Source organism: Phycodurus eques, chromosome 22 (genome assembly GCF_024500275.1).
Source record: "Phycodurus eques isolate BA_2022a chromosome 22, UOR_Pequ_1.1, whole genome shotgun sequence".
NCBI classification, from domain to species: domain Eukaryota; kingdom Metazoa; phylum Chordata; class Actinopteri; order Syngnathiformes; family Syngnathidae; genus Phycodurus; species Phycodurus eques.
This window is the reverse complement of record NC_084546.1, coordinates 7,271,055-7,295,782: the sequence shown is the minus strand read 5'-3', so window position 1 is coordinate 7,295,782 and position 24,728 is coordinate 7,271,055. Positions and strand designations below refer to the sequence as shown.

Here is a 24,728-nt window from a genome sequence, read left to right as displayed (position 1 = left end):
GAAGTGATCCTCATGTATAAATGTGTATTAATACAAAAATAATAATAATAAAAAACATTTTAGTTGTATTTGAATCAACCTTAGGAAATTGAGAATCACTTAAAAATTGCATGCATTTAACTTCAATCATTTACCATTTTCCAACAATTTAATGCGTTATTTACCGTTTTATTTCCTGGACTGCAGATTTAAAAAAAAAAGCTTCACATTAAGTTGTACACTAGTGCCCTCACGTGGAGAGCGTATAAATTACAACACTCAACTTTTGGGGGGGGAAATCTTCAAACGTGACTACAGTTCACAAAGAAAACACAGTTTGATCCAAAATGTTTACTCCAGAGTCAAATCATCCTGCACACTCACACACACGCACACACACACACACACACACACAACGCCACAGTATAATGCATGTGAATATGGCAAATAAAGTCAAATAAAAAGCACAAAGTGATTGGCTTGCTTTTGCAGTTCATTAGAAACACAAATAAGGACACAATAATAAATTCAGCGCTATCCATGAGGCCAAATAAAACTACAGTAAATTATCCAAAGGCATTTTTTCCAAATATTTAATATCTGCTATGGGGGCTGACAATAGCAAATGCCCGAGACCTTAGACGATTGTTCAAGCTGCTTCTAAAAGGCATCGGCGGCTGCTGCAGTAGTAAAAAGTTCACGGACTCTGTTTCCCAGAGTTCCTCAGCACTCCTCTTTGATGTAAATTTGTTCGTATGTGTCGGACTCCAGGTGCTCCAGGCGGTCCGTCTGACCGTTCATGATCTCGTCTGGTGTCTTCATGAACCTGGCCAACGCAAAAAAAAACAAAAAATGGTGAGATTATTGTTACGCGGTTGTCATTTTTGAGGGGAAGGTGGCAGACAGCTTTACCTGAATAAAAGTCTTTGTCCTGGCTCTTTCCTGATAATGTTCAGTTTGTAGTAGTGTCTCAGTGCTCGTGACATCTTCTCATATGTCATGTTGGTCCTGTTCTGTAAACCCAGAGAAATGCAAGGTGTGAATAGCGCGTTAATAATCTAAAAAAGATGAAAATGTGGCCAGAAGGAGGAAAAAAAATGGCATCACTTTAAGAAGACATGCTTTCACAAATTGCTAGCTTCTATCATGTACCTTGTGGTTGCCCCACAGCCTGGCCAGACCATTTGGGTCCATGATGCGAAAGACTTTGCTCTCTGGGTCCTCCCAGCGGATGTAGTTCTCGTACCGGCTGTCTGACAGGAGCTGGTAGACGTAGTCCCACAGTAGCCTGCAGTCTGCCAAGGACAAAACGAGAATCAAGCAATTGTATTGTTGTGTCCCATAAATATGGACACAGTAATACGCCACAGATTACAAATGGACAAAAATATATATTCCCGTATGTAGGTATCCATCTTTAAAAATATATATACACTACATTTATTCACAGCTCGGTGACCCCCAGGGGTCAGTTTGAGAACCACTGCTCTTGTCTATTAAAGACCCTCTAAAGGGAAATCGTTGATTTGTTTCTGAAATTCTGTGCATTACAATATGCATGTTTGAAGACAATTGCTGAAAGCGTGCAAAGACTGAGAACTATGTTGAACTGAATTGTGGAGATGTTTGTGGTAACTGTTTCCATGTCAGTTTTCCTGATTTTATTTATTTATTTATTTATTTTCATGGTTTTGAAGCCTGATTTTAGATGCTTGGCGATTTTTTTAATCACTCCTATTATGCAGGGTTGTTTCTGTGGTGTGTCAAATCTGGAAGATTTTGTTTCACTTCACAGGGACTTTAAGTCATGCAGTGTAGCTTCTGAACTACTCAGTGGAATTCGTACTTGTCTATCTCTCAGTCCATTCAACAGTCATCATTTTTGTTGTTTACTGTAAGAAAAAAAAAAACCGCAATACAAAATATGTTCTTGTGAAATTTCATGGAAGGTGTCCAGCATTGAATATTGAGCAAATACATCCTTCCGGAAAGTTACTGGAAGGTTGTCACAAATGTATCGGAACGCATCCGCCCCTTTGCATTCCGATCAAAAGCGGTTTACCTGCTATCCGCCCCATGGGCATTTGCTGCTCCTCTGGAGGATACACGGGCATGATGATGTTCCTGTAGAGGGCCTCCTCCTGCTGATGTAGAAGATGATGCGGCCTCTGCTGCTGGGCCGCCGTCATCTGATGAGAGTGGACCTTCCCCTCGCGGCCGTTCTCCAGATGCCCGCCGCAGTTGTGCCTGAAGTCCAAGGCGGACAGAGGGTTCATGATGGCGCTGGGCATGAGCTGGATGATGCGAGGAGGGCCCGCCTCCTGGCCTACCGGGCTGCCCGGACACGGCGCCTCTCTTGGGGTCACGCAGCGGCCGTTCGGGGCGCTCGGGGAAATGGGCAGAGGGTACACGTCCTCGGGCAAGTGGTGGTTGCTGTCTGGCAGCTGGGAAAAGGCCTGGAGGTGCTCCTCGGCGGCGGTCTGTTGATGGTTTGGCTCGGGTTTGGTTTGTCGTGGCGCCGGATTGTGGGGTGAGCGGGAGCGGTGTCGCAGCTCAATGGTCGGTGGGTGCTGGGGGAGGGGCTCTGTCGCACATGGTGCCCGTCGTACCGTTTCTGTGGTGACAGCAGACGCAACACCATGGTAAACATCCAAACAGCGACATTGACATTGCATACGTGGTCATATCTTTGGGTCAATGTGGTGTGGCAATTTGTCACATCACTCAAATCGTTGTTGTCAGAACCATGCAAGATAATTGCGACTGCAGCCCAAGATTGTCATTCATTTCGCTAAAGGGAAAGGACGTACTAGTTCCTTTATTAAGCTGACAGTAACTTGGTATAACAACATGTTAAGGAGTGGAAACTTGTTTCTGTTTCTACCAGGCACATATGTGTGCTAAAAGCAGAAAACTGAAAAAACTAGTGGTGTAAAACGGCACAGCATTGAATCCAGCACTACTTTTGTTTATCTTTATTTAGTTAGCCACATCATCCCAGTCCCACATGATCACAATAAATTACAATGTGATCAGATGTACTTTGACTGAGATTTAATTTTGGGGTTAAATGGGATTCAAATGTGGTTCATATCTGGATGGAACCTGAATCATCTACAAGACGGGGAGAGAGGAGGGGTTTACTTCCTGGCAATGACGTTGACAGTGTCACTCATGGGGGAAAAAAATTATTGTGCTTTAAAATGTTTGTTTTTTTTAATTGGAACATCTCATTCGATTAGTGCAAATGTGCTTAATGAAGTGTGTTACTGGGGTTGCTGCACTCCACTAGGTGTCACTATTATTCCAAAGTTGTTTGCTGCATTTCTACGGAGAGTAACATTCGTACTATTTGTGTACACCGCACATCACCACTCTGAAATGAGGAACTCAGCAGGTATTTTCCAAGGTGCAAAGCAGTCACATCTGCAGGTGCAAACTGCAGCCAAAATGTATGGTTACACTCGTAGAACGGGTTTTGCAAAGCTTTTACGGCAACTCTCGTGCGATCGTTGCGTCTTCACATCGCCTCGCCTCACATTAGAGCCAGAAAACAGCATCAGTTATGAGAGTCTGGATTGGTTACAAATAGTTTCAAATGATATCTTGTTTGACTAGTTATGGAAGAACGGAGATTGACGTGGGCACTGACCTTCGAGCTTCAGGTGCTGCGCGGAGCTCTCGGGCAGTTGGTGGAAGGAGTTTCCAGGAAAGTAGCCTGAGGGGTAAAACACGTGGGGCTTCCTCTGCTTCAGGGTGTGCTGCAGCAGCTCATATAAGACATCTCCTACAGGGGGGGGGGGAAATGGCATTGACTCGCTATACATGATGGAGTTTTAGAAAACGGGAAGTCATTATTGCAGTTTTCCAAGAAAGGGGACTTCTGTGTGGCTTCCAGGCAGCACGAAGCTTGAGTAATATTGGAAAGGTCACTACTTAATACTCCCCATTAAGTTTAAGGGGGGGAAAGGTGCTTTTTATGTATTGGCGCAGATGAGTATTGGGCCCAATTGGGCTCCCAACATGGAATCCTCACACAAGTAGCTGAGTCTGCAGTCACTCAGTGGATGTTGACAGAAGTAAATGAGACGTATAGCCCTTTACAACTCTGTCATTCTCCTTTAAGTGGCCATACAGTACAGGACAAAGCCGAAACAGGAAGTTCACTTAATGACTGACAGCGTTGTGTTTACCTACGACGGCGGCCAAATGGGATCAAAACAGGTTTAACAAATAACTAAGAAGGAACACGAACATACTGCTTGACAGTTACCAAAAAAAAAAAAAAAAAAATTGAGCTTTTACCATAACAAGGAAATGAGTCTCATAAAGGAAGTGAGGTGGACACACACGCGCACACACACACACACACACACATGCACCGTTTTCAGTTCTCACTTTTAGGCCCAATGATTTGCAGTGCCCGGAAAATTGCTGCTTCCTGTTTTGAGAGTATTTGGATTATTTAAAATTGTATGCCCTTTGGACCTGCCCCAATAAGCAACGTAAGAAAAGTTATTATTGATAGTGTAATATGGCAGTGACTCATGGGAGCAGCCCTGCTACTGAAGGAAAACTAAAGCAGTAATCAAGCACTGTTTTATCTCTGGACAACCTCATATTTGACTTCAGGGGGGCATTGAAAGCTGGTGAAACAGTACATGAAGCAAGAGAACAGGAAATGACTGATAAACCCAGTGAAAATTAATAAATACATCACATTGCCAGCATAGAATCTCTCTCCTGTCAACAAAAAAAAAAAAACGCAAAATCGATGAAATGTGAGTGTAAATGTTAATGTCCATCAAAGTGAGTGCCTCACCTATCTATTTCTATATGGATTTTCTTTTAACATTGGGATAGTAAGTTGATTGTGGATTGCTGCATTTATTTGCGTGTGGTTTTTGCATTATTATTTTGAATTAGGATAACATTGTCTCTTCCTAGAGTGGGGAAGCAGTCATCTATTTGTCACAATGTCACAAAGTCATTTGATTGCTTTGATGACTTAACTGTACTACGCAGGTCATCTACTCTATTCTCAATTCCTGTTTCATATGTAAAAGAAATCCAGCACTCTGCTTGGAAAAACACTGCATTTTGCTTGAACCCGCCCGGCTGCTGGTGTTGCCGGGGCAACAGTTGAGGTTCATACTTCCTGATCAACCGTCCCCTACTTCCTCCAACTCCCCTCCCTCTGCTAACCCCCTCCTCGCAGGCTTGCTCTAATTGCTGCCCCTCTGGATTACTTTATTGATTTGTTGATTTTGCTTTAAAGCTGTGCATGCTAATGTTTTGGGGACTTTAGTGGCCATGATTTTCACGATACTGTTTTGACCTTCAGATTTGTATTTGTAGAAATAATAGTCTAGTTTATTGAAAGGTTTGACAAGTATTCTGCTCTTCCCTCTTTGGTGGTGTCTTGCCGTAGGTTACTGACTCGAAAATATGGCCTCCATTTTAATGTGTGAAGAGCAGGGCAAGAAAAGGGAGTACCAGAGTGAGGCGAGCGGTAGCGGAAGTCCTCCTTGGTGAGCAGCAACAGGGCTTTTCCGTTCATCTGGAAGGAGCCGCTCGTGATTGGCCGCAGCGCAAACTCCTTCTCAGCCCATCGCAGCCACTGGGCCACGTCCTCTCTGCTCCAGAACATCGGCTGCAAACCTGCAGGGGCGGGGCGAGAGGATGAAGAAGTTAGGAAAAAGGAGAAGCAGCAGCAACGGTGATTATATTTTAAAAAAAAAGGTTCAGTGAAGTAGACACAGCAGGGAGGAAGGAGGGGGTGGGGGGTGAGCGGAAGGAAGGAAGGAAGACGGAAAGGCCGGATGGAGGGGAGGGTGGGAGGGAGGAAGTGATGGGGGAAGGCGGTGGAGAGGAAGGAAGGAGGCGGGGGCAGTCAAGAGGATATTGAGGAAGTGGAGATAAAAGGAGGGAGTGATTACGGGAACGGCGGTGATAAAGAAAAGTAGATCAGACAGGGAGAGGAGGTTACAATAAAAGATTCAAAGAGGATAGCTAGAAAACTCATAGCAAGGATAAGAGCTCATGTAAAAGGGGATATGAGAAGGATGGCCAGACTTATTTATCTCTTGTGATCTTTTTGGCTCGCTCTTGCACTCCGGGCAGGCAGTTATTAGTGTGCATATAAACGCACGAGGACACATGGAGGGAAAGGAAATGGAGGAAACAGGAAGCGCCGTATCTTTTTCTATCCCCTTCCGCACACGCTTTCGTTCACTGCCGAGGCAAAAGATGTGCGAAACATCTGCGCTGGAGACGTTTAAACGCAACAGCAACACGACATCGTGAACAACGTCGTAAGTTCTCGTTTCCCTCGAGGTGGAGCAAAAAAGACCTTAAGACGAACTATGGTACCATTGAAATCCTACCTTTACCTCCAGTTGCCTCTATGTCCTATTTTCCGAATGTCATTAAATCCAATGTTCTCTGTTCCTTTGTTTATAAAGTCCCCCCGTGTCCCGAAATCTTATGTTGCTAGTTTTGCCTGTCTAAAGTCTTCTGTTCCCAGTACCCTTCAAACCTATTCTTCAAGTTTCTTCTGGTGTTCTGGGTCTAAATCATGTGCTTCAAGTATTCAATACTGTGTCTTCGGTTCTCTGTCAAATCTCCGACTGATTCTAATCTTCGTATTGTCTGCCTTGGCAGAATACATACTTTTTTTTAACCCTCATTTATTCCAGTCGATGCAGACACATTCCTACCATCTCATCATTTGTTTTCGCCCTCTGAGTAATTCAGTGATTGGCATTGTGACTCACGCTGACCTTCTCATCGCCTCTTCTTCCCCCGCTACACACACACGCAACCAGATGTGCAACGGCAATACCCCCCCCCCCCCCCGCCGACGAAGCACGACGACTCCTCTCACACTTCTCGTGCTGCCTCAAACTCTTCCCCCGGGCGTCAGGCAGCTGTTATCTTATGGGGGCCGCCGACTTCAGTGTCACACCAGTAATTGGGGCACTCTCAGACCACCCGTCACAAACCCAGCGCGGCCCCTCGGCGCCCGTCAAACAAAGGACGTTTTCACAGAGAGCGATCAATATGACATGAACCCCCATCTAGATTGTCAGCTTCCCATTTCTTGGTGCTCTTGCAGCCATCTGTATTCAGATAGCGGCACAGGCCTGTCAGTAAACTTGAACGGGCTTGAGTAAGACTGCATTCTGCACGCATTTGGCACTGAACACCATGATCGAAAAACAAAACATGTTTTCCATCAATGAACCGATATAATAGTGCATGTATTATGTTGAGAATCATTCTACTATTGGGGTTTCTCAAACTTTTTTTACAAATATGCTGGTGAGGTCACCTGTATAACTTTAAATGATAAAAAAGTGTTTCTAGCGAGCTAGAAATGCTAACGTATGTCACAATCACATCAAAGCATTTAACTCTCCTCGTGCTAAGGTCGGTAGGAGATATTGGGTTAGTTTTTGTTTAGTTTTTTTTTTTGGGGGGGGGGGGGTAAAGTGATAAATTTAATTAATTATTTCACAGACGCCCCAAGTTACGGCTCGCGGATCCCCAGGGACCCCAGTTTGAGAACCACTGCTTTAAGCAATATTCAAGTCGATACTAAGCTGCTGAATGAGCTGCACGTGCGTTTCTTGTAGCAACTTGTATTGAGCAGCAAAGCACGGTGGGCGGCAGCGGGTCACAGGGTCAGGGTCACGGCATGCTCTCTCCTGGGCTCTTTGTTCTGCCAAAAAAAAAAAAAAAAAAAAAAAGCCCTCCTAGATCCGGTACGTCGGTCTCGGCCATCTGCGCAGAGCCCAAAGGAGGAAGTACGAGGAGAGCACAAGCGAGGGGGTGGAGGAAAAAAGGGGGAGGGTAACAAATAAAGCATGTCCCACAACACTCTTTAGCAGGAAGTAATCCAGCTCGGGCTTCGTTTCAGCACAGGAAACTTCCAGCGGGAAGGTTAAAGAGCAACACTAGGAGGTTTATGAAGTCAGTGTGGGAAAGATGGATGTTGATTGATGACAGAAAAATAAAGAAGGGGAGAGTTGCTGTACAATGGGGAGAGAAAGACAAACAGAAAAGGAAACTGATACTCGGCCAGAGCACGCCTGAAGTTCAGTGTGGGGGCATCGCATCTATTCTGGGACGTAACCCATATAACAGTGGGTCTGCAGAGGAGGGTCTGAATGGGTGATACAAAGTCATTTTGATCCAATTGAATGACACTTGCTTCTTAAATGGGCAAAATGACTGCACTACTTGCTACCACACAGTATAAAATGTATCAGAATGCAGAATAAAATAATTGGGTTCCAGATTTTACGGTTCTGGTCCTTCGTCATCAGTTTTGTTTGAGTTGACAGTCCTTTGGGGGTTGTGCTCGGCGATTTGGAAAAAACAATTCGTTCACAATATGGGCCACAATATAGTACAGTTTCAGTTATTGTATGAAACATTCTACAACATACATTTGCACTATGACTGTTTACTTGTTCTCACTTTTTATGAAAGTGAAGCAGTGCAGTTATTGCAACAATTACCTTCCTTCTTGCGTCAATTGTCGTCGTCGTCTGTTTCTGTTTGCTACCAGTAGTTTGTTGAATGTGTACCTAATTTAATTGTCACATTTATGGTTAATGTATGTTGCAGTGTGTGTTTTTTTTTTAGGAAGTGTGTGAAAGAGTGCCTTCTTGGTCAATTCCACCACATATAAGCCCCTTCGGGCATGAAAGGTTAAAGCAAGACTCAAGAAGAATTGAGTATCAATATCTTGGGAGAATTCTAGCTGAGTGTTACTCATTGAGAACATTGATGCTATTTATTGTCTCGTTTCTAACTTCCTGTAATAGAGACAGGTAGCGTGTAGTTGCTCTGTTGTTGTTAATCAGTTGGTTTGCTGCAAGTGGGACAAAGCTGGAGAGTGGAATCACAGCAGGCAGAGAGGGCGAAGTGACGATAGAAACGATAGAAGAAAAACGGCGCGATAGACATTTTTCTATCGTCCCCGCACAACTCAGCAGGATGCGCACCTACGTGCGCTTACATTGACGAAATCGGTCGAAGCGCGACGGCAGGCCTCGACTAAACCGTGGGCTCTCAGTCCTCTGCGATGACACACAAGTTTCCCTCGGTGGTGTCTCAGGCCTCCGCGCTGAAGACGCATGCGGATGCGGAGGCGCGCTGGTTGCCGAGGCAACTCCTAAGCGCTCGGGGATGAACGAGGGGACGAGCGCGATGAGATCACCGCTATCGCGTTTCCTTGTTGCGGTACAGAAGCCCTTGGCTTTCCGCTCGCAGCCAGACGGGTTAATGAGGTTCGTCCGACCGACAACCGTAAAGGTCTCATCCAAAGTATAGCTGGGCTTCATATTCACAAATGTATTTTGAATTTCTGAAAGGTTTTTTAATCAATTGATATTTCACTGTGACAGGGTGGACATGTTCAGCTTGACCAAACCCATCTACGCAATATGATGAAAATTATGAAACAAGTGTAAATATTTTGCAACTACCCACACCTCCATTGAAAAACGACAATGTTGATAGTTACGTCAATAAAAACATCAGAGGGTTTCTTAAACGGACACTTACTCCATCATGACAGGGTGGACAGCAATTGCAGGGACATGTTCGATATGATTATAAAAACAACTTGCTTCATCTAATAGCTTGTTGTGGACAATAACAATGTCAATATTTTGGGGCATTTTGAATTGAACCACTTATTACACACACTGTAGTTAGCAGAGCAGTGTGTGCGACATGGCAAAATCACATTCCCACATCCAATCGAGGTGTGGGTAGTTGAAAAAAAAAAAAAAATGCACTTCCTTCATTTTCATAAAATGAAGGAAGTGCATTTTATGAGACTTATCGCTGTCTTGTTATGTGTGTGTGTGTGTGTGGCTGCTGATCATAAGACCTCAGAGTTTCACTATTATATCATATGGAATATTCCAGTTCCTACACAAAATCAGTGTCATTTCTGAATTGGAACCATCCCTAACACATCAACTATTGTGTTTTGACAGTCAAGCACTGCATTATTATACACCCGTATGCTCAATGTGCTGCTTGTGCCTTGGCCATCACTGTGTAAACTTGCTTCAGCGACATAAATAAAAACAAACACGGCTCGATCAGTAAACCTGGGACTTTGCTCCAAACTCTGTCCGTTGGTAAATGTTTGCCTTGCCTCTAAAAGCAGAAGTAGGCGGATATTGGCGTCGCTCTCTCAGGGGAGGAGAGGCTTTTTCTTTCTAAATCGAGGAGGAGGAAGAGGGAAGGAATAAGGAGAAGAAGGAGGTCCAACCATGACCCTCTGACACCCTGACTCAGAGACATGTGGCCATGCGAGCAAGCCATTTCCTCACCGCCGTACATCCCCTTTGCTTGTTCCGTCCATACAAGCCCCGATTCCCACAGGCGCACAATCATCGACGCTCACTTTTACTTTCCCCCTTCCTCCCTTAGCCCCCGTGTCATATACACAGTCTTTAAAGCGTCATCCTGCGCTTCCTTAGCCAGCAGGCATGTGCTTGTCCCCATCCAGCAGAACTGGACGTCATCCAGTCAAAACAAACATAAAACACATCATCAATCACACGGGGCATTTATGGCCAGGAAGTAGCACGACCTGTTCCCGATTGTGTGTTGTGAAGAAGCAGGAGCAAGCCAGCTCTTGTGGGCTTGTTCAAACTCTTCCTTTTGTACACTTTTTTTTTTCCACGCTTGATATATTTGCGTGAACTATGTCAAAAAAAAAAAAAAAAAGTCAGCAATTTGTGCAGCACCTTACACAATCACATTAAACTCAAAGCATCGACAACAACAAGAACGTACAAACGCGCGGCTATGCCTTAAAGTCTGTAATATACTTTCACATATACAATATATATATATATATATACTGGAGTATATTTTATGCCATTCAAACTGCACTTTAGTCACTCACTATTCACTGAAGATGATTTATCCATAGCTTGTCGCGACTTGTGCGAGATTGAAGCAGTTTAGCCTCCTGAGTTAGTGATGACTACACTGTCTCCATTGCACTTTGATGTACTGTACAGTGATTGCAATGTTTTTCTTGGTTCAAAATGGTCAGCATCGTGTGTGTGTGTGTGTGTGTGTGTGTGTGTGTGTGTGTGTGTGTGTGTGTGTGTGTGCGTGCGTGTAACCCGCATTCATGGACAGTACATACAAATGAGGCAACATTTCTGATAATATACGACAGAATCAAGAATGCTTTTTGCTACTTTGTGTTTAATCTAGAGCTCCAGCTACATATATTTAGAATCGATTATTCAACCAATTAATCAAGGAATTTACAAATTGCTAATTTATTTTAAACAACACGTGAGCATGTGAGGTGCAGGTATTATTGTCCTCCACTTGGGGTCACCATCCTCACCTTCCACACTATCGTATCTGTGACTTTGAGTGTGTGTGTGGCTTTAAAAGGTGAATGGCGAGACGAGTGGCGTGGGACTCGGCAAATGAGAGCGTAGAGTTGGCTGTTGTGAACTCATGTTAGCGGCGGGTTGAGCGAGTGCTACGATGTCAGCTGCACTTTCGTGTTGCAATGCCCTTCACCAACATGGTGGAGCATTTAATAACACCATCATATTATACAGTACAGAGAAGGCCAAAAGTATATACTTTTTAAATTAACTGATATTTGACAGCGAGTGTGAATATTTGTAAATGATTTGAGTCAAGAACACAGAAAGTGGACTCTAAAGTATTGGATAGGTACCAAAGGAAGGAAGACAGAAAGGTAGTTTCAAGCAAAGGAAGGATGGATGTAAGGATGCATGAATAAAGGGAAGGAAGGAAGAAAGGGAAAAGGTGCCAGGCAAAAAGCAGGTCTAAGGAGAATGAAAGCAGGAAAGAGGTCAGAAAGGTAGGAACAAAAAGAAGGCAGAAAAGTAGCTTGGAAAAGATACAAGAATAAAAAACACCTTCAAGGGAAGGAGGGAAAAGATGCAAGGAAAAAGGTTTGCCACAGTTTTCGAGTGGTTAGGGTTCAGTCAAACTGTTATAAGACTACAAAAAAATCTAAACAAATACACTGTCAATTTGCCTACTAAGTGTATTGCTAATTTAGAAAAAAGAAAAAAAAGTAATTTCGGGTCATGGAAACCAAAACGGCAAGAAATCTACTTCATCATTTGAGTGCCACGGTATCATTTTCTGTTGACACAGTAGCACAGTAAGCGGTTTGTATTGTCGCGTCAGTGTCTGGAAACTCAAATCCTGTTCAGTTTGTTTACCACATGTAATAGGACCGTGGAGTCTGATTATTACGTGCACTCTTTTACAACAATGGAAAAAGCTATTCGGCTATTCGGTATGTAAGAGACGGGCGACGGTAGGTTTCGGCCGTTGTTATTTTTTTTTTTTGCAATTCATTTTTTGGATTCATCAGATTGTAGCGTGCCACGAGTGTGTTCATTGGGAAGTTTGGCGTAAAGCAAAAACCCCAACCCCAACCCTGGCCCCCCTCCCTCCCTTTCGAAAGCACCATGCGAAGTGTGTCGCGAACAGGAAGAGAAAGGGGGCTGGCTGCATTCAGCTCGCTCTCTGGCATGTGAGAACAGTTTCCCTTTCAGAGGAGAAGAGGGAGCGAGTTAAAACACACAGACACACACACACACACACACACACACACACACACACAACAACAACAACATTTATTCAGGAAGCACTGTCTGCCCACTCAGGAAATTCCTGAGGACAAGAGCGGCTTCCAGAGGGCAGGAAATTTCCCCTCAGAAACACACACACACGAACCCCCACCGACTAACTCCAGTGTGTGATATACAACACAAAAAGAGAGCAAAAGGGCACTTGGTGGTGCACGTTCATGTACTGTAATATGGCTACTCACTGCTTTCACCTACACACACTTTACACAAAGATTCACTCATCCGCCCACTCAGACACACAAGTATTGAGTACACACACATACACGCACACGCCGAGGTAACAAGCAGTCTTGCACGCACGTCGGGTTGTCGTCCGGTTGCGATAGTCCAGCGGTTCCCAAACCTTTTACACCAAGTGGCGCCACAAAAAATACGTAGTTTGGCGGTGCTGCTTGTTGAAGTTAAGGTCGGTGCCACCAATGCAGCGCTCGTATCTCAATGTTTTATTTACTTCACGAGTCAAGGCAAAAAAAAATAATAATCCATCGATGGCTCGTATCTCGAAAAACGCGCAAGTCTGGTCTCTCGTATCTCAAGGCACCCCTGTATTTTGTTTTGCATGGTTGGTAATTATATCACTGATCAATGAGGGATGGAATGCTGACGCTTAAACAAGAAACAAAATGGGTCAAGAGCTTAACATTTGGAGCGAAATCACTCAAAAGCCGTCAAAATAGTTAAATATGACATCTCATTAGTAATTAGCATCTCGGCATTCGGCTCTACAATGACGCAACTCAACGCAAGACAATGCGATTTTGTCTTCCATCTTTTAATTGAGGAGTTTGCTGTGCCTTAAAAGGTTAATAATGAGGCCGTGACTCGCCTTCTTTTGTGTGAGGAGCAGTCTGTGAACCTCCCCCCCCCCCCATCTAATCCACTTCCTCCCCAGGAAATGGAGAAAGCGGATTTCTGCCCACACTGCAATTTCCTCCCTCAGTTCTTTTTCTTTCTGTATTTTAACCCCTCCCACCCCCTCTTTTCCTCTCCTCCTTCACTCTTGTGGTGGACGCTTCATTTCCCACCACGCGTATGTTCGCGTAGGAAGGACGAGCGGAGGTGTTCGGGCTAGATGAGAGAACCGGTAATTTCCTGCCGGGTCTACCTGAGGAACCGTGTTTAAACATGTGACCGCGACGAGCTTCCACCAAAGCGCGCGGATGCGAAGTGACCCATCGCCTTAACTTGACAGGAAACGGAACCAAAAGCCCTTCTTCCTTTTTCTAAAATAATGTCTGAAGAGCTTCCTGTGAATGTCATCCGACGGCCCTGCGAACATCCTGCGCTCACCACGTACACGACCAGTTAAATATTGACCGACGTATTGGACATTGGCAGAGTTACTCATTGAACGTTAAGCCTACTAACTCTTGGCAGCCCTCCGGCACCACACCTGCCTTCCGATTGGTTCGGTCATAATCATTGAAGTGTTTCCATTCAGTTCACTTCCAGTCCAATATGAATGAATAAGGAACTAAAATACGTATAATGCAACTATAAAAACTTAGAAATGTACTTTTTTTAAATTTTTATTTTAAAAAGCAACAGATAAAATTGGCTGCATTGGAACAAAGGCAACATGCATGTTAGCACACATCTGTCACCGTATTCAACAGTAATATAAGATCAATAGCTATGGGGCATTGAATAAACTGATCATATGGAAAGAGTGTATTTAAAAAGTGTATTTAACACTGTTTTCATATTTAAAAAAAAAAAAAAAAACAACTATCCATTACCAATATATTTGTTGGGTACAGTTGAGTTGTATTCAACTTAAGTAGCCTACGATACATTTTCAGTTTGTTTAAAAACATTTATTTAGGTAAATTGTTTATTTCACTTTTACGTGCAACATTTTAATTGAATCATTATTTAAGTACAGTTATTTTTTTTCCTAAAACCCGTGCCTTGGTCTTGATGAACACTTGGGCCTACTACGCTAATGTTGTTCATTGTCGATGCACTAGTATTTTATTCTGTTGCACTTTTTGGGGGCTAAGTATTTTTTGAGATCGTACTTGGTGTAAAATGTTCGAAAACCACTCATTTCATCCATAACATCCGTAACATTCCTTTCAAGTTCATCTTTGTTTTTCTTTTTTTTTTGTCACGTGACGTGTACCGTATTATCTGTAATAGACTGGCGTGAAGTCACGGCAGTGCCGCAGGTCTTTCAAAACTCACAGTTTCAAGGATGCTTGCATCCAACATGTGCTTCAACGCCTACCAGCTGAGAAGTAGAGCATGGCGACGTGTGTGCGCTTGTGAGTGTGAAACTCACGCAGGTGTGCGGGCAGCCGGGCGGGCTTGTCCTCCATTCGGCTGGCTGGCCTGGCGGCGGGAGCATGGATGGGGGAGGAAGTGGAGTTTGGCAGCGGGTTCGCGGAAGGACTGAAAGAGCGCCTCTCCTGCTATGAATAGACACAGAGACACAAAAGCCAGGCTCACAAAACGTGCCAAGCCCACCTCAAACAGCACCCCCACCCTTGCACACACAGGCTCGCCTCACCTCGCCATGTCATGCACCCACCACACCACGAAGTAAGTAGCTGACTGATACATAAGCTTGTGGATGCCACACATGCTTTAACGCTTTAAAAAATGTTGTAGCGTCAGTCCAGTTGGAAAAAAAGGAAACATACTTGACTTAAAGACAATTCAATGAAATACACGCAGTGCATTGTTGAATAATGAATTGTAGTATGCCTCACTGAACACTTTTCAGTCAGGAGTTTTGGAATTAATATTGTGATACGCAGTGTTGAACTGCACCACGTTATACCGAGGGCTGTCTCTAATAAGGACGCATCGAGACCACTTTTTATCCAAGTACTCACATGTGAGGACCTGCTCAACAGATACCGAGTACCGATACTTGATGATGCCACTGTCTTGCAATTGCAAAGCAAACATTTATGTAGTGTCTCCGTCTGAACATTCGGGGGCTTTATGAAAAATGAGTACATATAGTCGATAAGAAACAAAGAAGCCGAATAATTAATAATAATAAGAATCATTTATTATTGTGTGCTAATATATATTGTATATATACACACGATCCCATGTTACCTGTGTGTGTTATGTACAAAGTACTGTAAAGTGAGTCAAAAGAAATACAAGACTGCTTCTTGAAAATTCCCCAATTTCAAAAATAAAACTGTGACAGGACAACTGAAGTGATACTTTATCACACCATCGCTTACGTCTCTTTACTCCACGCGCCGCGTTGCAGCGGCTTTGCGACGGAAGCGCGATTGGCTCGGCCTGAGTCGCAACTTCCCACCCGAGCGGAGTTCGTCGTCCATTTTGCAGAGCGTCATTTGCAGGTGGCTCGCAAAGTTTTATCGTCCGTGTTTACCTTAAAATATCTCCGCCTGACCGGAAATTACATGACAGGCTGGTAAAGTGGTATCGGCTGTTGGTATCGAAGCATTTTTGCCAGTCCGAGTACCTGTACAGATGTACAATATCAGCACCCGTAACAATAATTGTATCGGTATCTGTGCATCCATAGTTTGTCATAATTTCTCTGTCAAAACTTCGTATTATCATCGAAATGGCTGCTGATGTACTGGATCTCATTAGATCATGCAAGTGTATCTCATTTTGTAGCTCTATGGATGGCTTTGTGGTTCCTCTGCTTAGCCTTGTACAAGTTTGGCATGAACTTACATTGACTTATCACACATCACTTTTAACCACTGGCTATTGTGACGGGCATTTTCACAGTCTTTAGGTTTTAACGACTTAAGCTTGGAGTCATGACACAACAGGACTGCTCCAAGCCTTGTCATGGAAAGCGGCTTGTAAAAAACAGGTCAACTGGACGCTGTGAGCAAATGTTTACAAGTTCTCAGCGCTTCTTCTTCCAGATATTTTCCCGTGTGGAAAAGACAACCGGGACCACCGTGATGAAGTCACCAACTGCCAATTGTGTGTGTGTAAGGGCTGTTTTGTGGCACAGCATAGGGCAGATGTGGATATTAAGCAGCGCTGGTTAAAACGTGAACTCATCCAGTGTGTGGTTGCGTCTCTGAGCGAGAAGAGAACAAGAAGAGGAAATGCCGCTCAGTTGTCGCTTCTTCCCTCCGCCTGCTGTTGGCAGCAAGTCACTTTTTTGTTGTTGTTGTTTTTAAACTGCCGTGCACATCAACTGACTGCACTGTACCAGAAATGTCCTGCGGAAGCCAAAAACCAATCTTTCAGTCTTCCATTTCCTCCTCCACGCAGAGCCAAGATCTTTTGCTAGACAACGGATATCGATGGGTGAAAAAAAGTCTTCATCTTCACGCAGCTGGGACTTGGGGGGGGGGGGTTTGATAGAGCTTGTGATAAAGACACTGCAGAAACAGCGTGCTAGTGACAGAACTGGGCTGTGGGCAGCACAGAGGTGGGCAGTCAGATGATTCCTCTTCACAGTGACATCATACTCGCTAATGACTTGTCATTACTCACAAACAGAAACACTTGACAGGGAAAAAGCAGCCGTTTTCCCCCATTACCATTTCGGTGACTGCATGTCATCGCATGACTGATTTTGCTGGAAAGGCCGACACCAGCTGACCCACCTCGGAAAGCTATTTGCATTTTTTTGGGTTGGGGTGGGGGGGGGACACAATTTGTGAAGCTTCAACGTGCATTCTTGAAGACTATTGACAAACACTAAAGCAGGACAACACACCACTATCAGTCTCTTCAAATCAATGCGTTCACCTGAACCTTTTGATAGATAGATAGATAGATAGTCGTGATTGGCACTGAACTATATTATTATTACTATTACTGCATTAATGTGATTATATTTTTGCAGTGCCCCCTATGTTGCTAAAGAAATACCCAAAATACAGTATTATAAAATAATAATAATATGTCATATATGTCATATGTCAGTGCAGTTTCACACCATTGTAAACTCCAGCCAAAACAATACACATAAAGTATTTCAGTGACTAGTGTCGGTCAAAAATGATCTTTATAAAGAGAGATTACGGTATTTGTATAGGGTCGTTCAAAGTGTGCCTAATGTTGTGGCGAAATAGTTAATAGACCGATGGCCGCTTTTCTTCCATGGTCTTCTTCATCTCATCAATGTCAATAGCATTGGATTGTAAAAAAAAAAAAAAACTGCCCCCGCTAGTACTCACTGCGCCAACAATTCCTTATCGTGTTTTCTTCCTAAACTGCTTGGCAACGACGTTGTTGCTCTTTCTCAACGTGGAAAAGAACTGTCACGATGCGGTGGGCAACACGCGTGGAATGTTCGCACAGTCCCGCGGCTTAACGTGGGCAACACGTCGAGTCTGTGCGCTTTGAGAAGTTTTTTTAAATGTTTTTATTTTTTTTTTTTTTTTATGTAATAAGTCAGTACGGTTGTGTGTCGTGAAACGAGTCACGCCGCTCGGCGCGTCGGCGCCAGTCACGACTAGACCGGGCGCAGGCGGGCGCAGTCCAACGCGTCGGGGAGCAACAGATGAGCGGTCAAAACAAAAACAAAAGAGACAAAGCGATCCCACCGCGAGAACCGCGCGTCGTTACCTTGGTTGCAGCCGATGGGGATTCAGACATGATCTCCCGTCAACTTCTCCTCTTCTCCCTCTTTTTCCCCCCCAAAAAGCACGTTTCTTCTCCCTATATGTCGTGGGTGGCGTGGACAAGTTCTCGTCACGCAAGCCCGGCTGCTGCTGCTGCTTCTTCTTCTTCTATCCACCTCGCCGCTCCATTGCTCGGCGTGGAAGAAATCCCCCCCCCCCCAAAAAAAAAAAGACAAACTTCTTTTGTCTTGTCGTGTGTTTCCCTTTCACGTGTCGGCGGCGCGCACGTAAATAATCCCTTCCTGGAAGAGCGACGCGCGCTCGCGCATGCACGCTCGCTCGCTCGCTCTCATTGATCCGGACGTGTGTAAAACGGCGAAATGACGTCGTTTCCCAGCACTGAGCCTGGCCCCCTTTTAAAGGGAAACGCGAAGGAGGAAGTGCACGCACGGGCGCACGGTTTCATGTGCAGGAGCTTTGCATTTGCACACCCGTACGACGCTCTGCATTGCAATAATAGCAAATGTTTGACATGGAAAGTTTCGTGATCGCCGTAGTGCAAAGTCAACTTGCTGTTAAAGAGTAACAAGTGACGTTTGAGGCTCATAACAGAGGCCAGCAATTTCCTTCCTGATCAAATCCAAGCTGGTGTCGGCGATGCGGTACACATATGCCGGCGGTTTTATTGCAATGGCCGTGTATAATTGAGTCTACACCATGTAATCCCCTTGAATCGATCAATTTCATCAGTTCGCCATCGCGCCATTGCGCAGAGTTCCAAGAGCGCGGTGCGCCGCTGTGTGTGAGCTAAGTTTAGCCTGGGTTGTTAGTGGAAGTTACAGAGGGTCTTCTCAAATAACTTGAGTCAAGAACAAAGAAAATGGCCAGGGACCAAAAGAAGGCAGAAAGGTCATGTTAAAGCAAAGGAAGTCCGGATGCAACGTATGAAAAGCAGGTCTCGGGAAGGGAAGGGAAGGGAAGGGAAGGGAAGGGATGGAGGGACGAAGGAAGGAAGCTGGAGGGGAGGAAGGCGGTCAAGAAGGAAAGATGAAAAAACATGTCCGCGGTGGGAGGATGATTCATGCATCTGTGAAGGTTGCAGAAAATAAACAGATGTGAAAGAAAGCAGCCAATAACGGAAGAAAAGTTGGTTTCAGCAAAGGAAGGAAGAAAGGCAGTCAGGAAGGAAAAGATGCCCAGATGAAAATGAGGGCTTTTTATTTTTTTTCAAAAGTGTAAATCTCCTTCAGGCCCACCCCGTCTCTAAAATCGAATCGTACAGTGAGGCAAATGTAAATTATACAGCGATAACGAGCAACAACCGCAAGCAAACAGTCCCACAGCGCTGTGACGCCCCCGTGCGGCCGCTATGGGAATCTGGAAACAAGCCACACTCATCAAGTTGTTTTGATGCAGCAATTCAGGAAAATCTATTTATACGCTGTATAATCATCCAAATTAAGTCACTTTTGGTAACATCGTGAGGGATCATTTAAGAAGCCTCTAAATGCCCCTAACTGCAAGTTAACGAAGCCTGCTTATGTTTATTTGGGAAGCAATTATTTCAATGGATCTCCATTTGTGGCGAATGTTGTGTTCAGGGACCGGTAGGAAAATTCACAGTTACAGAAAACAGTAAATTCTGGTATTAATGCACTGTTTTAAGGTTGACCTTGCATCCACTTAACAGGCAAAAAAAATAATAATAATAATAAATAAATCTTTGTGATTACTTTGCTAGTGATTTGGCACTATATCGGTTCAATTACCATCCCATTATTCAGGGAAATAGAATATCAGACGACTGTACCTGATAAAGCTATTTCCAAAGTATAAAATGAGTCCCTGATTGAACTACTAAAAACAACAAAAAAACTGAACAGATAACCTGAGAGAGAGAAGAGTGCAGCAGAACGGTTTCAGTGAAGCTATGCATGCTGACAACACGCCTCTGCAAGCACAGGCAACACGGCCGACTGGCTCTAAAAATGGCCGCTCACACCATCGCTGACGTTTTGCAGGCACGTCACGACCCCCGGAGGCCTCCCCCCGTGTGTGCGGCAATGCCTCCGCTGACAAGAAGATGTGAGGCCCAAGTGGTAATTATTATGTGATGTTTTACATGTGATTGCAACACTTGACAAGATACGATCCGTTGAAATACACTCAGCGCCACTCATGCTCTACTAAACCTGGGCCGACCTCGTCAGCACGCGTGTGTTCGAGCAAACTCTGGTGTGGCCATGTTGTGTCTCTTCTCCCTATCCACTAAACAGACTTTGCACGCGCGCACACAGACCGAGTTGTGTTCACTGGCTGTATCTCCGAGGAGCGGGATTAGCAGCAACGGTAGACTGTTGCCGGGTTGCCTTTAAATTTGTCACGCTCATATTTTGGGACGGTTGTAAACACATTTCGACACGTGTGAAGGGATTTGGTGGAAATGTGCCTTATTTGGGTTTTTCAACCCACGAACATCAGACATCACATGATAGATAGATATACTGTTCCTCACATAAGGAGATCCACGGAACACCTTTCATTTGTTCACGTTTTATCATTTCGCAAAACAGCCGCAGTGCAGTATCTGGTGTATTTGGCTCCTTTCTTGTAGTTTTCTTTTGTTTCGGTTTGTTCGACACCGTCCGTGAATCTGTTCGCGCATAAAATAAAACAGTTCCGGGACTTGTGGGTGATCTGTAGTCCACTGCCCACACTTTCTTAAAAATAACCGCGAGCGAGTGGCAGCCAGACAATTGTGGAGACCAGGCCAGAGCCAAATTAGCCGCGATGTATCGCTTAAAAACAACGCCGCAAGCTGTAATGAATCCTTATGTTTCCCTGCAAGTGCCGCATGTACAAGTGGGTCAAGTGTGATGGTTTTATTTGGGCAAAAACAATGAGATTAAAAAAGAAAGAATCAAATGGACTGCTTTGCTTTGCATTGGCCGCCTGTTAAAACTGCAGGGTCCTTCGGGTTGCAACAGCCCACCCGGTGACAGTAAATAACCAGTGACATTAACCAGCCACAGCAGCTACTTCCTGTCTGATGTCCGCCCGCCGCGGCGAGCGGGAGGCGTTGCTCCAACTGAGATGTCTGCAAGGATTTGGCATCTTCAAATGTGCAAGTGCTCTTGTTTGGCCGCAACAAAGACACTGCAGGTGTGCCTAATGCAGCGTCCAATGTGCTCTCTCGCAGTTTCCCCTGAGTCTGTGCTGTGCCTCTGCTTCCTATTGATGCACATCTGCCGGATGCAGATGTGGCCTGCCGTGATTGGCCGACGACCCGCTTTGAGGTGAGGCCGTCTCTCCCTTCGAAGACGATGCTGCAGTGAACAACGAAATGGACCATTAGCGTCGGCGGCCGGGCGATGCGCCGGGAAGCCGGACCGCAGCTTCTCATTAATGTGTAATGCATCCCCAACTCAATACAGAGACGCGCTCGGCCATTCACAGAGTTGTTCGTGAATTAATTGCATGTTCTGCAACACAAACTGTGCGGTACCAAGCACTCCTCGATAAGCATCACCATCCATTTAAATGGTATCAGTGCTGCCTTGGTACTAAATTGTATATTTATTGTTAATTCCGATAGGCTGGGTTAGTTCTGAATGTCTTCACAAAAACATAAACAAATAATGATTATATGTAATCACGACTGACTAATATTCAAAGGTGGCTAGTGATGCACTATATTTACTGCGTTACATTTACTTAAATAGCTTTTTTAGTTTGAATGCAACATGGAAAATTGTACTTGTCGGATGAGCTTTAATGCAATATACTTTTGACTTTTACTTGAGTATTTTTGTTATAAAGAAACACTGCATTTATTCTAACATTGAGCTCCATTCCGCTCACTACTTGTTCTGATAAAAACAAAACAAAAAAAACAATAACAATCATAAATCAGAAGTTACTTACCAGTGACTATTCACAATTATGATTATTAGTAATTATTTGGGGTAGTACTTTTTACTTTTGCTTGAGTCATATTCTTCTAAAGTAACAGTCGTCTCGTTTTACTTGAGTGCAATGTTTGGCTACTCCACCCAACTGCAAATATTCCTTCCATTCTGCTGGATCCCTGTGTTCCTCCTTGCTCCTTTCGCCAGTAATCATGATGGCCTCAGGATGTCGCTGTTTCCCCCGATTTTAACTATCGAGTTCAGTTTAACAGCAATTCCGTCTTCTTCTCTCATCATGAGACTTATTTAGGTTTATTAAGGTTTTTAATACACATTTAATAAATATAAAACATCATTTTTTAAAATAAATATGAACAATTAAATCCTGACTAGCTAGTTAGGCGGATATCGATGAGACCCTTTATATTTTGATAACACCCCCCAATTTGCCTCCTGTCCAATCAGCGTCGAGGACCGACTGCAGTAACGAACGCGTCCCTCTTCTGTTTCCCGGCGTGCATTGCAAGAGAGAGAGAGAGAGAGAGAGAGAGAAGGTGCGGGCTTGGCCGGGTTGCTTGGTATTAGGAGGACAGCAAAGGAGAAGCAGCATCCCAAAAATAATCATCATAAAATAAAAAAATAAAAACAAGAAGAAGACTCAGAGGGGGTCTTATTCGTCACTGTGAACCGCTCAGGTAATTGATTTATTTTTTTCATTCAAATACACCGAGGGAGATTCCTGTCGCGAGCTGCTGCATCTCACACAATGGAGCCGTAAAACCCACCTTTCCGGACCCGGACACCGAAATGAAAGAGGGCCAAGGAGGTTGCATGGGCTTGCATGCTGCATCAGGCGAGTTTTGGGGGGGCAGCCGGGCTGGGGTGATTTGCGCAGGTTTCCGCAGGGATTCCCTCAGCTTCGTCTGCAGCCTTGAGCCCAGTCACCGCTCTGTGCTGGTGTCATCCCTGGGGCGGGATGGAGGGGTCGGCTGCTATTAATTAGTGTGCGATGGCGACCTGGACCCGCACCAGATCACACTCAAGTCCATTTTCGCATTTTACGGCTGAAGGAAGACAAATTGCACGGCCGCCAGGTTGCCGCTCAATTAAAAGGGATGTTGTGTACTTTCAGTAAACGCTTAGTAAGCAACTCAATGGCGCGTGTGCAGTCAAGTTGGATGTGTCATGCTCGTTTTCAATGTGGCCGAGGTAACCATATGTCAAAGTCATAAATGGGAAAACTCACCAAAGTGCTTCTACGAGCAACAGCAGCCTTCCGGAATTCCGCAAGTTAGATGAAAATGAACTGACATTTACACTAGGAATCACTTGGACACGCCGAAATATTTCAATTTGCCCGGCAAAAGCCTTTACTGTGGCATTTGCGTATTTGCACGACACTAGTTTGCCATTTATTGAAAAACTCACCAGTTCATAGCTTTTGTGCTCGTTCTGTAACCCTCTAAGATACCACAAGATGGCGCCCAAACCCCCAGGAAAGGAGGAAAGTAGTCATTGGTGTCAAGGAAGGGCTAAGTTTTAGCCTGGGTTGTTGCCGGAGGTCACGAAAAGCCTTCGCCACATGTGCACGTACACGCTTGTGTCTGGTGCATTTTTTTCAAGATCAAATCTGTTCGAGAACGTGTCTTGCTGAATGTTCTGAACTCCTGTTTCGACGTGTTGGAGCTTGACGTCACGTTGCACTTGTTGAGACGGAAACCGAGCATGACGCAACTGCGCCTCTGCTGATTGCAGCCAATTGGTGCACTTCATTTTGCCTCTCCGGCTTCAAGGCACCATTGATCAACAAGCGATCAGTTGATTCATCGATTATCATCGATTATCATTCATTTCCTAATTAGTGTAAATGCTAACTTTAAGCCAAGTAATTGTTACTCAAGGAGCAGAGGTATGATGGCAAAATTTCTCACTCCTTTGTACCTCAGCACCAACGCCACTAACTGCACTGCTTTTTTTGTTGTGTAATGATAATTAGATGAGAACGCTGAATTAAAAAAAAAAAATAATAATTATCTTAAGCTTAAGCTTTCAATGGAGCTTTGGATCGATGCGCAAATTGGGAGGGATTCATCAATAAAAGAAATGAAGGAGGTCGCTTTTAAAAATAGACTTAATTGATGAGGATTTTTAACAATTGTGGGAATTTGAATTAATTGTTGATTACTCGTGTCTTGCAGTCTCACTTTGGTTGCTGTGCAAAGAAATACAAGATGGTGTCAGAGCTATGTAACGCTGCTCCCCATAGCGAACAATGGAATGGAAATAGGAGTTCAGAACATTCAGAGAACTATTCTTAAATGGTTCGATTTCAGTCCTAAACATAGTGAGTTTACCCAAGCTAGCGATATTAGCAGGTCAGTCCCGCTGCCTCCAGTCACCCGCGTTTGTTTGTGGTGAGATAAAATGTTTACGACATTTTGCGCGTTAGCTTAGCATCGCAGCATGTGACATGCCCCGAAAGCTGTGTGACAAGCAGTACCTTTCAGCAATGTTTGGTCTCGTCGGATTGCAGTTTCGACTGTGCAGTATTGTCTTGTGCATTTTCCAACTCATGCCCCCCGAATTAACGGACGTTTGTTTTTCGGGGACAT

At 44.4% G+C, this 24,728-nt stretch overlaps 2 protein-coding genes across 8 annotated transcripts in view; one reads left to right on the top strand and one right to left on the bottom strand.

Moving 5' to 3' along the window:
- Window positions 1-315: 315 nt before the first annotated feature.
- etv6 (ETS variant transcription factor 6) lies at window positions 316-18,601 on the bottom strand. Of its 3 annotated transcripts, XR_009767579.1 has the most exons (9): window positions 18,213-18,601; window positions 14,959-15,088; window positions 5,476-5,640; window positions 3,632-3,766; window positions 2,310-2,593; window positions 2,042-2,226; window positions 1,132-1,274; window positions 892-992; window positions 718-805 (listed from the first exon to the last, which is right to left on the bottom strand). XR_009767579.1 is itself a non-coding variant. In XM_061667838.1 (8 exons), exons 1-8 carry the CDS (start codon window positions 18,240-18,242, stop codon window positions 703-705), a joined length of 1,359 nt encoding a protein of 452 aa, XP_061523822.1. In that variant the 5' UTR covers window positions 18,243-18,600; the 3' UTR covers window positions 316-702. The 3 variants fall into 3 exon arrangements, 2 of the variants coding, with proteins under 2 accessions (XP_061523822.1, XP_061523823.1); XM_061667838.1 differs by having other exon boundaries at window positions 316-805; window positions 2,042-2,593; window positions 18,213-18,600; XM_061667839.1 differs by having other exon boundaries at window positions 316-805; window positions 2,042-2,593; window positions 14,959-15,085; window positions 18,213-18,600.
- Window positions 18,602-20,227: 1,626 nt separating this feature from the next.
- The window catches only part of LOC133397015 (synapsin-3-like), a 77,528-nt gene continuing 73,027 nt past the window's right edge, over window positions 20,228-24,728 (top strand). For 3 of the 5 annotated variants that reach the window (XM_061667397.1, XM_061667395.1, XM_061667399.1), the window contains exons 1-2: window positions 20,228-20,307; window positions 21,408-21,504. In XM_061667397.1, the coding sequence (XP_061523381.1) occupies window positions 21,446-21,504 (59 nt within the window). In that variant the 5' untranslated portion in view covers window positions 20,228-20,307; window positions 21,408-21,445. Of the gene's footprint in view, window positions 20,308-21,407; window positions 21,505-21,535; window positions 21,618-22,669; window positions 22,812-24,728 lie in introns of those variants that run through there. The other 2 variants (XM_061667396.1, XM_061667400.1) reach the window with 2 other exon arrangements.

Bases quoted from the DNA above. Each gene is read 5' to 3' on its own strand.
- etv6 (XM_061667838.1), bottom strand. From the start codon at position 18,242: ATGTCTGAATCCCCATCGGCTGCAACCAAG. The intron at 1,275-2,041 runs GTAAACCGCTTT...TGTCCTTGGCAG, and splicing joins GCCCATGGGGCGGATAGCAG to ACTGCAGGCTACTGTGGGAC. The intron at 993-1,131 runs GTACATGATAGA...CTGGGTTTACAG, and splicing joins GGCTGTGGGGCAACCACAAG to AACAGGACCAACATGACATA.